Source organism: Salmo trutta, chromosome 8 (genome assembly GCF_901001165.1).
Source record: "Salmo trutta chromosome 8, fSalTru1.1, whole genome shotgun sequence".
In the NCBI taxonomy this organism is placed as follows: Eukaryota; Metazoa; Chordata; class Actinopteri; order Salmoniformes; family Salmonidae; genus Salmo; species Salmo trutta.
The window spans coordinates 43,214,500-43,229,501 of NC_042964.1; the positions used below are offsets into that span (position 1 = coordinate 43,214,500).

The 15,002-nt window shown below is 44.3% G+C and overlaps 1 protein-coding gene across 5 annotated transcripts in view; it reads right to left on the reverse strand.

Moving 5' to 3' along the window:
* Positions 1–281: 281 nt before the first annotated feature.
* LOC115199017 (tubby-related protein 3) overlaps positions 282–15,002 on the reverse strand; it is a 33,716-nt gene continuing 18,995 nt past the window's right edge. For 3 of the 5 annotated variants that reach the window (XM_029761508.1, XM_029761507.1, XM_029761510.1), the window contains 10 exons: positions 10,356–10,518; positions 9,146–9,352; positions 7,295–7,465; positions 5,803–5,936; positions 5,339–5,530; positions 4,978–5,090; positions 4,678–4,795; positions 4,466–4,564; positions 3,023–3,194; positions 282–2,863 (listed from right to left, as the gene is read on the reverse strand). In XM_029761508.1, coding sequence (XP_029617368.1) covers positions 2,730–2,863; positions 3,023–3,194; positions 4,466–4,564; positions 4,678–4,795; positions 4,978–5,090; positions 5,339–5,530; positions 5,803–5,936; positions 7,295–7,465; positions 9,146–9,352; positions 10,356–10,518 — 1,503 coding nt within the window. In that variant the 3' untranslated portion in view covers positions 282–2,729. Of the gene's footprint in view, positions 2,864–3,022; positions 3,195–4,465; positions 4,565–4,677; positions 4,796–4,977; positions 5,091–5,338; positions 5,531–5,802; positions 5,937–7,294; positions 7,466–9,145; positions 9,353–9,650; positions 9,825–10,355; positions 10,519–15,002 lie in introns of those variants that run through there. The other 2 variants (XM_029761511.1, XM_029761509.1) reach the window with 2 other exon arrangements.

The following is a 15,002-nucleotide window of genomic DNA, read 5'->3' on the forward strand; positions in this document are numbered from 1 at the left end:
AGTAGGCCACAATTCCTCCACAGTGACGTGAGAGACTGATCAACAACTACAGGAAGCGTTTGGTTGGAGTCATTGCAGCTAACTGGCACAACCAGTAATTGAGCTTAAGGGGGCACTTACTGTTTCCCACAGGGGCATTGGGTGTTGCATAACTTTGTTTATTAAATAAATTAGATAAGTATGTAATTGTGTTATTTGTTCACTCAGGTTCCCTTTATCTAATATTAGGTTTTGGTTGAAGAACATTTAGTATCAAAAATATGCAAAAGTAGAGAATTAGAAAGGGGGCAAATAAATGTTTTTTACTGAATACATTCATTACTTAAACTTACAAGGGGAGTCTTGTTCACTTTACAATATCTTCATTTATTCTATTTACAGTGATATTTCTGAAATTCAATTCCCAAAAAATTGTCAGAAAGTTAAGTTATGAATGGAATGCAATTCCCCATAAGTATCTTGTAGTAAAACTGTATATTTCTCTTTTATATATTTTGTACAAACAAAACCTTTCCCTCTTTCTAACAGTACATCTTGTGAATTAACTTTGTTTCCCGACACTGTCACACATAATCAGTGTTTGTCTTGTTTGGACAGGCATCAAATGCATCCTGCAGGTTACCCAGGAATGTTCCTAATCCTCCAAGAACAAGAATCACAGTACTGGACAGAATCATCTCTATAGCACATCCATCCAGCTGAAACTTTAATCAAGGGTGACTTTTCATGGTGCAAAATAGTTCAAACCTGTGCAAAAAAATACCGTAAAAGTTATAATTTGGCATTGTGATGTAATTTTAAACTTTTCTTCAGCAACGAGCGTTGTAAAAAAAGGCCACTATTTATGCATTTTTCAGTGTACTAAAAACTCTACTTAAATAACTTTTTATGGTCACCTTTTTATATATTTTTGTACAGATTTGAACTATTTTGCACCTTAAATGTCGCCCCAAAAGTAATTTCCCACTGGGCACAGACGTCAGTTCAACATCTAGTTTTGATTTACATTTGGTTGAGTTGTGAATTCAACGTGAAATCAACCAAACATTTGACCCAGTCATTGGATTTAAAAGTTGGGTTAAAAAAGAGACGCAATTCCTTTTTGCAAATCCAATCAGTGTTCTACGTTGATTCAAAGTCATCGCCTCAAATGTTGGGGTTAAAATGACGTAGAAACATCGTGGATTCGACCAGTTCTTGCCCAGTGGGTTCTCAATGACTTCATGGTACAGTACAAGTGTAGTCTACTGAACAGAGTAACACTTCCAGTTACAGTACATATAAAATGTAGTGTTATTATTCAATCTGGTGTCATTTTAAACGGGTAGATAAGTTTGGCATATAATGTAGACTGAGTACAGGGCGACCGTTGTCACTTGGAATCCAAACGGAATATTCCTCTATTGTTTGGATTCCAGGCTAACTTTTGTATTCCACACATTGAAATAACATTTATGCTGACATTTCATGATATTTTAAAATGAACAGTATGTCCAAACATTAAGACATATCTTATATAAAACTATAATAAAATCCTTTAAATCGTGCTTGCTGGGCAACTATATTGACTTTCCATTGAGGTTTTAACTTGACATGGGGCTAAGACATCACAAAATGACATGTACAAATAAATTGCATTAAGAAATGTTCTGTTCCAAACTCCTCAGAATGCTACTGAGATACGTTAGTAAAAGTGTGTTTTTAAAACAAGAAAACAGATGAGGACACATTGGATGGACATGCATGACTTCAAGACTTTCTGATATGCAGGCAAATAAATGTGATTACGAGAAATTCATCTTCAAGAGGAAGAAAATAAAAAAGGGTTGAAATAGTTTAACGTTAGAATTATTGAACATCTTGATGCTGCAAAATGGCTGGAAACCAAAGCCACGTGATCATTTGAAGACAGTGAGGTGAATTTTAGGATATAGACCATAAAGTTTCCAGAGTTGGTCAAAAGAATCGCACAACAGTGATTGTGGAAGGCAACAGAATGTAAAATGGAATAAAATGACACTTGGAATCAACATTAAAGGCAACTTTAAAAACATCTGCTAAAAACGAACAAACTCATAAGTTCATCAGACATGTTTTGAGGCCTATAAAACAATGAAATCTGATATAAATCAAAGACAACATCTCCTGTGACCTGGTCTAGTCTGTGTTAGAAGTCCTGTCCCTAACAGGGAGTGCCCACGACAGTTTGGTCTATGATGCTTGGTGTCCTTTTTCCCTTTCAATCAATTTCAATACACATAAAATCACCAATATACAACAGCTAAAGCAACAAAAAGTAATACAAACTCAATGAAACAGAACTACAGATAAATACAAATAAAAACAAAGGCGCCTTGATGATTTGTGACAAGTTTCCCTTTGCGGACGGTAATTTCATTTTTCTGCCGATAAGGAAAATCCTATATCCTCCACCCAAATCTACTTGCTTTTGTCCTCTTTCACACACTCTTCATCCGCTCTCCAAGTCAGCGTGATTTGTGTGCCATGATTGGATGTACCACATAAGGGTGAGAGGTCATAGTTCATGATTATTTTCATAGTGGCAGACTGCTGGTGAGCTGACTGCTGACTGTACAAGGAAGGCGCTGAATCCTGTGAGGGGGAGGTGGAGGGGCGGTGTTGTGGAGTTGGCGTTGTCCTGGAGGGGGAGGGAGTGGGTTGAAAAGGCCATGGAGGGAATGGTGAGTTAGGAATCGTGATGGGGTTGGTCACTCGCAGGCCAGTTTGCTGTCGAAACTGGACAGGCCAATGGCGAAGGCTTGCAGGGCACACATGGGGTAGTTGTAGTCTAAGGTGAATACGTCCTCGGCCACTCTGCCAAACTGCATTACGATGTAGTCCGCTGAGGGAAGAGAGAAGAGATGACTCAATAATGTGAAATCATTATTCCATTCTACCCAAGTAGAGGGAGTGAGAGAGTGGAAAATAGAGAAAGTGAAAAAGAACGAGAGAGAAAGAAAGAGAGGAAAGAGTCAAGAGAAGCACTGACGGATCGACTCACGATCGTTGTCGTGGACGATCTGAAAGTTCTTGACGGAGGCCTGTGTGACGCGGCCATGGAAATTGAGCACGTAGGACTGGGTGTCGTCGTTCCACACGGGGGCCTTGTTGTGCAGCTCGATCAGGTTCTCCAGTGAATGGTTCTGCCACTTACTTAGAAGGCTGTCCTGCTCCTGGAAAAACACAAACAGGGTTGTTTTCATTAGGAACTAAACAGAAGAAATAGGACAGAAACAGGGAGTGACAACCTTGAATTATCCAATAAGAACGCTCAATTTAGTTTTCCGTTGCGTGCCCTAATGAATACGACCCAGACATCCAAACCATCTGATCTGACGTCACTCCCCAGTGACCACATCTCACAGCCTTTAGTGGGTTAGCCTCAGTTTCCATTACATGATGTTGACTTCAATACTCACTCCATTATTCAGATTGTGCTAAATTATTTTCTATTTCAAGATGTAAGAATGCCAGAGTCTTAAACCTTTTAGGGCTAGGCGTCCCGCTAGTCCAACTTCCAACGCCATATTTTGATGGCGCCCCACATCAAAATATTTTTCCACCGGCACAGGTTTCATAAATTCACAAATAGCGATTAAATATTCACTTACTTTTTGAAAAAGGTTCCTCTGATTTGTCATCCAAAGGGTCCCAGCTATAACATGTATTGTCGTTTTGTTAGATAAAATCCTTCTTTATATCCCAAAAAAGTCTGTTTAGTTGGCGCCATCGATTTGAGTAATCCACTCGTTCAACATGCAGAGAAAGGAATCCGAAAATCTACCCCTAAACTTTGTTTCAACAAATCAAAATATGTTTCTATTTACTCCTCAGATACCCTAAAATGTAATCAAACTATAACATTTCTTACAGAAAGAAGTATGTTCAATAGGAAACTGATTTTAGCAGGTGCGTCCTGTCTTCATGGCGCGCGCAAACACGAATTTCCAAGACTGTGCCCCTGTACGAAAACTGATATTTCTTATTCGTTTTTGAAATTACAAGCCTGAAACCTTGAACACAGACTGCTGACAAGCCATAGGAATTGCATCCAGGAAGACAATTTTCAGTATGACCTTGTACTTGCCATTCTATGAGGATGGTCTCTACAACAAACAAAAAAATTACGGTTGGTTTCTCTTTGGATTTTCTCCTACCCTATCTATTGTGTTATATTCTCCTACATTATTTTAACATTTCTACAAACTTCAAAGTGTTTTATTTCCAATGGTACCAATTATATGCATATCCTGGCTTCAGGGCCTGAGCAACAGGCAGTTTACTTTGGGCACGTCATTCAGGCGGAAATTTTGAAAAAAGGTGCCTAGCCCCTCAATCATGTCCTCTGACACACCCCTCTCCCTTACTGTGCATAACAAGTACAGTGAGTACAAATGTTAGGAGAAGTGATTGGAGTTGTACAGCCCATGGGGCTGATACATACACTGTTTGGACGGACGGGGACCCTCTCAAAGTTCATGTTCATGCCTGGGATGATGACGGTCATCTTGCGGGGACCTTTGAACCCCAGAACATTGGTCTCCTGCAGAGAGAACACAGGAGATCAGAATGTCACACAACCTTACAGGTTCAATTATATTTGTGTGTGTGTGTGTGTGTGTGTGTGTGTGTGTGTGTGTGTGTGTGTGTACTCACATAGCAGATGGCTGCGAGTTCCTGTCGTGTGTTGCTCTCCTCCAGCAGAGCTCCAGGGTTCTTACAGGGGTTGGTGCCTTGGTCATACACCGTGAACTTGGTCCCCATCAGGTTAGACCTGCAGGATGACCAGACCAATCACATTAGAGTCTACAATGACCCTCCAGCACTCACAATCCCACCCAATAGGGTTATCAGATGCAGCCGAGGGCTCAAAGCAATATGGAAATTGTTCATAAGCAAGGATTTAGAATTATATTTAGCAGAGTTGTGAGTAAGACGAGTGAGATATGGTCCTACCTCAGTTTCCCCATGAAGCTCTCTCCCTCGCGTGACAGGTCCGTGGCGTCCACTGAGATCAGGTAGTTGGACGTCTTGCTCTTTTTCCTCTTCCTCCCAGCCAGAAGAAACAGCTGGGTGAAACAAAGAGAGTAAACTCAGGGTGAGAGGGAAACTCACAAACCATCATTTTAATCACTGCAATCAAAACAGGTGTTACTTTTACTTTATATTCTCATACCATTTCAAATGTAGCTATTGAGGAAAAGAAAATGAAACAGGCCCGTGAATACGATTAAAAAGAAATCTATCTTGACTGTAAATCTATCTAGGTCTTGTCTCCATGTTAATCCACCATGACAGGATGTGAGGTCAAATGTACCTTCCTGCCGTCCTCTCTCTCCATGTGCATAAAGTAGGTGGGGTACAGGCCGCGGTCCATTCCCTTCTTGTCCCGGGATATGCGGCACTTAACGGTGACGCCGCGGAGGGCGGGACGCACCACAAACTCCTCCAGGTTGTCCACTTCGATCAGAGTGCTCTCCGTCGTGGGCGACCCCGGTGTTACGCACTCCTGTGAGGGGGAAAAAACACACAATGCTACGTCACAAAACATACTGGCCAATCACTGTTATAAAGGAGATACAGTCCAGGAGTAGAGGGGACAACATTCATCTGCCATCTTGTTGTTTCAGTGTCTTCATGCTTTTCTATACATCTTCAAGTGACAAGTTGATTTGCCATGTGTAATGAATACATTACAAATCTCACAAGCCATAGCCACATAGCTATGTATGTGCTCCTAATGATATGACAGGACAGAGACAACTATATGGTAGGACTCACTGTGTTGGACTTTGTGCTGGAGGCAGACGCAGGCCGGGTTGACTCTGGGTTGGGGGACAGCGAGCGTGGCCGTTCTTCATCACCGTGTAATTCATCCTCACTGGCCTCTTCGTAGTTCATACTGCCTGACAGACCTGGTCATGGGAAAAAGAATGCACTATGGGAGATGTGGCCTACAGCTTACACTCCATTGGTTGGGATCAGGAGGACCCAGGGTTCTATGCAGACAAGAGAGATCATCTCAGATGCCTAGCCAAGCTGAAAACTCCTCCATATCTCCTCAGTAATCCCATAGGTTCTTATTGCCATGACTCAAGAAGGAGAGATTTCTTTATCCTGGGACCCATTGTGATTAGCCTGCATGTAATGGATATGGGCAATGTATTTCTTCAAATGTATACAGATTTTGCTTTTGATCACATAGCCTTTGATTTGTTCCAACTAAGTCATCATACTACCCCAGTTGAAAATATGAACTGATGCAATATTTCCTGTATCGGAAAAGGCCACATATTACAATATGCAGCTAAAACGGCTCTCTAAAACATTTAGTAGTCCCCCCAACATTTGAGGAGACAACCTAACCTTAAAACAGCTGGCAGAGGATAGAAAGGAAAGCGGATGTGAAATAGTGCTGAGTAACTCTTGAGACCCATTGAGGAAGAACTTTTCTGTGTAGAACAGACGAGACTACCCAGTAACCAGGTCACGATAGAAGAGACCTGTTATGAACCTCTTGCATCCCAGCAGCCTTTATTATCCCCAGACACCACTGTTAGTCCACTTCAGAGCCCTATACATTTCCACATTGGAAAGAATACAAGACAATAGATTCTCCATCTTCATTGTGTTTTATCCATCACTGAGAGCTGGTTTCCTGGACCCAAATTAAGCCTTGTACTAAATGCACGTTAAGCATGCTTTTCAGTCCAGGAGTAATCTGTGTCCGCGAAACCGTCCCTGATAGTCCAATGTAAAGGGGTTAGTTAGGAACGAGGGAAAGCAGAAATCCTATTGAGAGATGCCAGCCAGACAGACCCAGCACGGTGTGGTCAGACAGGCCTCTGTGGGAGCTGCTCTGGACAGGTGTCAGTAATGCTGCTAATTGGATTTACCAGCCGTGACGCTGGCTGGTGCTGTGGAATATTTTAATGAGAAAGCATTTTTTAGGTGCGATAGCAGAATTCAAAGTGAGCAGGGGAAAAATGTCCTCTCTCAATGTGTTCCATTGTTGATGATACAAGAAATATAAACCGGTTTTCTTCGGTGTGTCTTGAAGCCAGAGTATGATATCTAGCACCTTACATCCAATGACTAGGTTATTATCGGTAACTATAGAATTCACTGTTGTTGTATGCTCCCTCAGTTTCACCTCTGCTCCATAGAGTTAGTGCTGCAGAGAGAGAGGAAAGGAGGGAGGGAGAGAGACAGAAACCCAACAACCTTCACTTCAGCCCTGTCACCATGGGAACGGCAGGCTGCTCTCTACTACCTGACTGGAGTAGTTTCTCCCTGGCAGACAGTGGGCGCTCTGGCCCCTCCTCCAGCCCCTCCTCCGGCCCCTCCTCTGGGCCCTCCTCCACTGCACCAACCAACTGGACCACCCTGTCGTTGGCGGGGTCAATCAGAGAGGGGGAGGGGCTGAGAGAGATGTCCCACGCCTCTGCAGACAGACACATATGTATTGGCCAACGTGGCTAGAAACAATATGTGCACAGTGGTGTTCACTCCATCTAGCCCCAGAGATGTGTCTAAATGTCAGGGTACTGCCAAACATTAAATACAGACCGCAAATGTCAGCTACATTCTAATAGTGACTCAAAGGCATCAATTAAAACAACAAAGTTTTGTAGATTCACTTTTTTTACTAAATCAGCCAAATGGAAATGTCAATACGTTCTGATAATACAACTTTTCTAAAAAGAAAGGGCTCGACGCTCAGGTTGTAAAACCAAAACTTGCAACGTGATCATTTCAACCACTTTCTCGGTCTAGCAGCACATGGAGAACTTTACCTTGGGAACTCGCTGACCAGTTTTGACTGAATAGCGTCCCCAAGTCAAATCCAAATGGAGGCAGTAGGCTATTACTAATCCTTTGCCGTTTCCATTTCAATTCATTTACACTGGGAAATAAAAATGATTGGGCAGCCAGGCACTATCTAAGGCACCTGAGGACAGGCTGGATCTCAGTAGCACTAAGCAGACCAGACATTCATTCATGATGAAGGTTTGCATTATTGAAAGGGGAGTGTCACCTGCCCTCTTGTTGCTGTCCAGAAGAAGATCCTTAAAAACTGAGGCTAATGCAGTAATATGCTGCCCTTAATCTGGGTCTCAGGTTTAACTAGGTAATACATCTCTCTCCCAGATATAGACCTGGCTATCTTGATTTAGTTTGTCATTTAGCACAGTAACAGTACAGAATGATATTGAATTAGTCTCAGGAAATGAAAGAGACTTCAACACTCTTCGTGGACCTGCCAGAAGGAGGGGAGGTGAGGTGGCATAAATAAGTACTGTGGTAGGTGGATGCTACTCTTGCCCCTTACAAAATGATCAATTTCTCACTGTCACCATCAACCTCGCCCTCCGCCGGCTCTCTAACTGCACACTGCAGCACCACAGCCCTGGGAGGAGGTAGTATCCCAGAGCAGGGTTTTAGCACTGTGCAATGGCTTTTAATGAGACCAACTGAAAGGACAGCAGCAACAATAAACCACAACCTTCAAAGTTCTTGAGACTGTCCCTGAACAACGATGTTGACCAGATATGCTCCCATTTCTCATCTGTCCTCCTTTGCTTTCTTTATCTTCTCATCCCATCCTGCATTCTCTCTCTCTCTGTCAGTTCAGCCTGTCCTCTCACTAGACTACAAAGTGCCTCTACCAGCCCAGAGGTGTGAAAGAGACACTTATATTGAGTGCCCTGTCGGTGTAGCCGTGAGGCCCGCCAGAGCAGCAGATGGGATGTGATCTCTGAAGCTGCTTGGTATTCGACCCAGAGGATTTATCAGGGTAGATGATGATGAGGATATAACTGACTGACTCGCATGTGTACACACTCTCCTAGGTCTTCTGTCTATAGCACTACTGCGTATGAGACATTGTCTGTGCTGTGTAGGCTATAGGGCTAGGACTATTTCCTGGTCACATGGTCTGACCATAACTAGGCCCCAGAGTATTTCCTGGTCAGGTAAGGTGTTCAATAAACCCCCCAGACTTACCTACTGACAGAACTCTTTATAACCCTCTACTTTAACACTCCTACCTTCTGTCCAAACTGGCTGTCCTGACTCCCTATCTGACCCCCTTCTCAAGCCCCCCCCCCCCCCCCGGGCTCACCTCGTTTCTGCAGCAGCTCGTGGATGTCCGTCTTGGGCTCCAGCAGAGTCTCCGTGTCCCCGTCCCGGTCAGGCTCCTCGGCGAGGGGAGACTGGTGCAGCGGCTGGGACAGGGACAGGGGCTGGGACTTGCTCACCGACAGAATCTGGATCTTGGTACCCAGGTCTGGGGCCTCAGAGCCCATGAAGGCAGCAGGGCCGTCGATACCTGCAGGGTGGGGCGCATTCATAGACATTTTTTTTATGTCTTGAATTACGTTAATAACTTTGTCCTGCTTGTCTGTGTGTTTGAGCATCCAGCCGTTTACTTCTCCAAGAGCTGTTCTGTATTCCTATGCTTCCATCTGTGCTTCCCTGAGGTGATTTGATTTGTACCTACTCCTTATTACTTAGCCGTCTGCTTGCAGCTGCGTTTCTCTGTAGTACCTCTACTCTATGTTCATGTCAGAGCTTAGCCTTGTGCTATGGAGTGATATGCTGCATTGAGCAGGTGGCCCTTTTCTTGCCTGAGAGTCTGAACGCTGCTCTGCCTCTCTGAATGTGACTCTCTCCCCCCCAACTGAAGGCCCCTCTGGGCATCAGAGAGAACAGCTTCCTGGGTGTCTCCTCCACTACCTTGAACAGTCGCTTCTCCACACGTCCCAAGACTGAGGGAGGCATAATTAGACACACGCACGCACGCACCACACACACACACCTCAATATATTAGTTTCCTGATTGTTTGGAGGAACATTTTATAACATTGTATCCCAGTATGTGAGACTAACATACGTTGCATGCCAATGTACATGTGATTGGTATCAGAAGTGGGATGCACCTATGTTTATAATCCTATTCTATATAAGCACTTTTCTCTAGTCTTGTATTTCCTGACTGGTCTCCTCTACCTCGATCTGGAAGGCCACTCTGCTCCTCCAGAGTGAGCTCCATGACTGGCCCTCTCCCTGCTTTCCTGGGCAACATGGGGCCTGGCCCCACCTTCTCCCACCACTCCCTCTCACTGTCGTCACCTGACGTACTGCCCTCAATCTGGACTGGAAAGTAAATGGATCATTAAAGTATTGTTCTTCATAGCCAACAACTGTCTATCTCTGACTGTGGACTCAGCACTGTTCCTGCTTCCTCAGACCCATTACTTTATCCCGATCATGTGATCTGACCCCGGAAAAACTAGCTAGTACAGTAGCTAACCCCAAGAACCAAGGCTCACCATCCATGATGACATCGCTGGTGATGCTGAGGCGTGACTCCACCAGCGGGGCCTGCTCCTCACTACGCCGGGGTCTGGAGCGCCTGGGCCGGGCCTCTGGGTTGGGCTGCACCATCAGAGGCTCCTGCCGCTTCCGCCGCTGCTTCTGCTCCAACAGCAGCCTCTGTGGATGGGGAGGATTACGACAGTGAGAGTATACCATGCAAATATTGTCTGTCCGTCCCTGCCCCAGACTGACAGCTGGACTGGGTGATAAGGCTCTAGTGATCCTCTCTCTATGGACCATACCTGTATCTGTCCAGGTATACCTGGCCTCGCTTCCCCACAGTCCATGAGGACACCATCCCTTTCCCTCATTAAAACACTCTTTAATCATAGAGGTCTGGCTGCTATGTAATGCATACCTGTAGACTGTGTACTTCCAGTCATTGCTTGAACACTAGTTAGCATTGGCTGGCGAAACTACCGCTAACTTCCTTCCTACTGGATGCGGAGAGATACAACTGGTTCATCTGGTTCATCTGACTCTGGGGAAGAATTACTTTAAACCCCCCATGACTTCCTCATCATCAAGCCAGACACTAATCTATATTCAACCTTATACAGACAGCCTTAGACCTTTTCCAGATCACTCAAAATGCTGAGAACCAGACAATCAGTAAGGACTCTGTCCTCATCAGACACTTGGGACACTTTGATCGGAAAACCACCAGTGTTGGTGTTTTGAAAGGGCTGTCTGAAGAGAGAGTGGACCAAAACGCAGCGGAGTTAGTGTTCATTATATTTAATTATAAAATGGAACACTATACAAATACAAAATAAGAAACTGACAGCCAACAGTCCTGTCACGTGAAACACTGAACAGAAACAATTACCCACAAAACCCCAACGGAAAAACATGCACTTATGTGTGACTCCCAATCAACCACAACGAACTTCAGATGTGCCTGATTGGGAGCCACACGGCCCAAAACAAAGAAATACAAAAACATAGAAAAAGAACATAGAACGCCCACCCAATGTAACACCCTGGCCTAACCAAAATAAAGAACAAAAAAACCCTCTCTATGGCCAGGGCGTTACATGTTTTGAAAAACAGAGTTATCTTAAGCAATACGACAAAACTAATGAGCAAAAAAACACGTGGCTTGCCAGCTTCGTTTCAGGGGTGTCAAACAAGATGCATGTTCCTATGGTAACCGTGTCAGAGTGTCCTTGATAGACTCCACATTCTTTGTTGTTGTCATTTCACCACTCCCACTGTTGTTGGGGGAGAGGACAGAACATGATGGCCATTCAATGTGAATCTCAAAATGGAACCCCAGATGGCTTTGGAAACAACACACACAAGTGTCATGACCTGACCTTGCAAATCATTCAGCCACAGTAAAATGTCCTGTTTTCTTCCTTCAGTATCTTTGACACTAAATTGGCAGGCAGAATATGCAACTCGCATAGAAACAGAACAGGTGAGGTAAGGTTGGCTAGGCTATATTTATCTCATAGTAAAGGTCACAGAATAATGGACCTTTGTATCCTAGCAATACCACTAGAGGAAATGGGACATAAGAGAGTTAGCTACTCAGTGAAGGAACCTTCAGCAACAAATCCATTGAAATCAATTTAGAAAAACCTGTTACATGCGTCCTGGACAAGTAAGCCTAGACTGTTGTAAAAGATGCTATGAGACAAAGTAACAGAGTGCTTAAAATACAGTGGAAACTATTCAAACGACTTTAGTAAACCTAGAGTTGGAAATGCTGCTTCCTGTGGAACCCTATAACTCTGTGCTGTGCTGGCTGAGGCTCTTTTCAGTACGGGGACAGAGAGACTGGGGACAGGGGACAGTGACAAGGCAGTGGGATCATTAGAGCTGACATTGTCACAGCCATCACAAACGCTCTGGGAAACTAGGGACAACAGTGACGAGGGTTGGCCCCCTTTAGATCTCTGGCTAGACAATACACAGCACAATGTCTCTATGAATATAAAAAAGCTTCTCACTAGAGAAATGGTCAATTTCCATGAATTATGGTGACATTCATCAGTTGGCCCTGCAGTCCTGGTCTCTGGTCAAAGCAGGCGATGGGTTACGTAACTGCCTCAATTAGTGGGGAGCATCAAAACAACAAGTGGTGTTTAGTGACGAACTGGGCTGGAAAGAGACGTGAGGTCCTTGTCTCTCTGAAGCCTCATTGTGCTGATTATCCACCACTACAGAAAGGTTTTATTACTCTGGGCTAACGCAACACACACATTCAGGGTCAATGCAACACAGGCGCACACACACAAAAGCACAGACACGCACGCTCGTACCTACACACACACACACGCACGCACACACACACACACTACCATGGCCTGCTTCTATTTGACACCTGAAAAATAATATTCATTAAATACCAAGACTTTGTCTTTGATTAAAATGCAAATAAGACCAGATGAAAGGCCTCTGGGAGTTTAATGGTTTCAGCTTGGAGTCTGATGGTTTACATTTCAAACAGGCTTTGTTTTAAAAGGGACATTTCGGGCTTTTGGCAATGAAGCCCTTTATTTACTTCCCCGGAGTCAGATGAACTCATAAATAGCATTTGTATGTCTCTGCATCCAGTATGAAGGAAGTTAGAGGTAGTTTTGCGAGCCAATGCTAACTAGCGTTAGCCCAATGACTGGATGTCTATGGCATCGACTAGCATGCTAGCAAGTACAAGAGACTTCCAGTCATTGCGTTAACACTAGTTATCAATTGCGATAACGCTAGTTAGAAACTTCCTTCAAACTGCACACAGAGACATACAAATTGTATCTACGAGTTCATCTGACTCTGGGAAAGTAGATACAATCCCAAAGTATCCCTTTAAGAGGGGAACAGGGCTCGCCTCTTCATTTTCTTCTAAGACTAAAAATAGCGGACAAATGAATAAAACATCTGAATAGATTATCATAATGAAACAGACTGTTAATTTGGACACAGGATACAGATTCCATGTAAACAAGAAACACAAGCCACACAATGCTTCACGATGAGATCCTACTTAAAAATGTTATCAACAGCCACACATCTGACCCAGGATCTGATTAAACTTTGAAGCCCTTTTGTCTAGTTTTTTTTCTGTCTTCCCTCTTTGCTCTGGGCAGCCGTAGTCGTCCTGTGTAAACTGGTCAGCAGTAGTTGTCCTGTGTAAACTGGTCAGCAGTAGTCGTCCTGTGTAAACTGGTCAGCAGTAGTCGTCCTGTGTAAACTGGCCAGCAGTAGTCGTCCTGTGTAAACTGGCCAGCAGTAGTCTTCCTGTGTAAACTGGCCAGCAGTAGTCTTCCTGTGTAAACTGGTCAGCAGTAGTCTTCCTGTGTAAACTGGCCAGCAGTAGTCTTCCTGTGTAAACTGGTCAACAGTAGTCGTCCTGTGTAAACTGGTCAGCAGTAGTCGTCCTGTGTAAACTGGTCAGCAGTAGTCGTCCTGTGTAAACTGGTCAGCAGTAGTCATCCTGTGTAAACTGGTCAGTAGTAGTCTTCCTGTGTAAACTGGTCAGCAGTAGTCGTCCTGTGTAAACTGGTCAGCAGTAGTCGTCCTGTGTAAACTGGTCAGCAGTAGTCGTCCTGTGTAAACGGTCAGTAGTAGTCGTCCTGTGTAAACTGGTCAGCAGTAGTCGTCCTGTGTAAACTGGTCAGCAGTAGTCGTCCTGTGTAAACTGGTCAGCAGTAGTCTTCCTGTGTAAACTGGTCAGCAGTAGTCGTCCTGTGTAAACTGGTCAGCAGTAGTCGTCCTGTGTAAACTGGTCAGCAGTAGTCGTCCTGTGTAAACTGGTCAGCAGTAGTCGTCCTGTGTAAACTGGTCAGCAGTAGTCTTCCTGTGTAAACTGGTCAGCAGTAGTCTTCCTGTGTAAACTGGTCAGCAGTAGTCGTCCTGTGTAAACTGGTCAGCAGTAGTCGTCCTGTGTAAACTGGCCAGCAGTAGTCTTCCTGTGTAAACTGGTCAGCAGTAGTCTTCCTGTGTAAACTGGTCAGCAGTAGTCTTCCTGTGTAAACTGGCCAGCAGTAGTCATCCTGTGTAAACTGGTCAGCAGTAGTCGTCCTGTGTAAACTGGCTAGCAGTAGTCTTCCTGTGTAAACTGGCCAGCAGTAGTCGTCCTGTGTAAACTGGTCAGCAGTAGTCGTCCTGTGTAAACTGGTCAGCAGTAGTCTTCCTGTGTAAACTGGCCAGCAGTAGTCATCCTGTGTAAACTGGTCAGCAGTAGACTTCCTGTGTAAACTGGCAAGCAGTAGTCTTCCTGTGTAAACTGGTCAGCAGTAGTATTCCTGTGTAAACTGGTCAGCAGTAGTTGTCCTGTGTAAACTGGTCAGCAGTAGTTGTCCTGTGTTAACTGGTCAGCAGTAGTCGTCCTGTGTAAACTGGTCAGCAGTAGTCGTCCTGTGTAAACTGTCTGGGAAATGCTAGCCATATTCGTGTAAGCTGTTTTTCTCTCACTGGTCTTATATTGATCTGTAACTAAGATGCTATTGCTGCTGGAATCTTAGCAATGGCCACTCCTGGATTTCACTAATAATAAAGTTTTTACAGAACGGTTACCTCACAAGAACTGAGGGCAGTAGAGCAGACACTGAACTGTCTCACTCGCTGACAGAACTCATCAGTGGCAATGACACTTC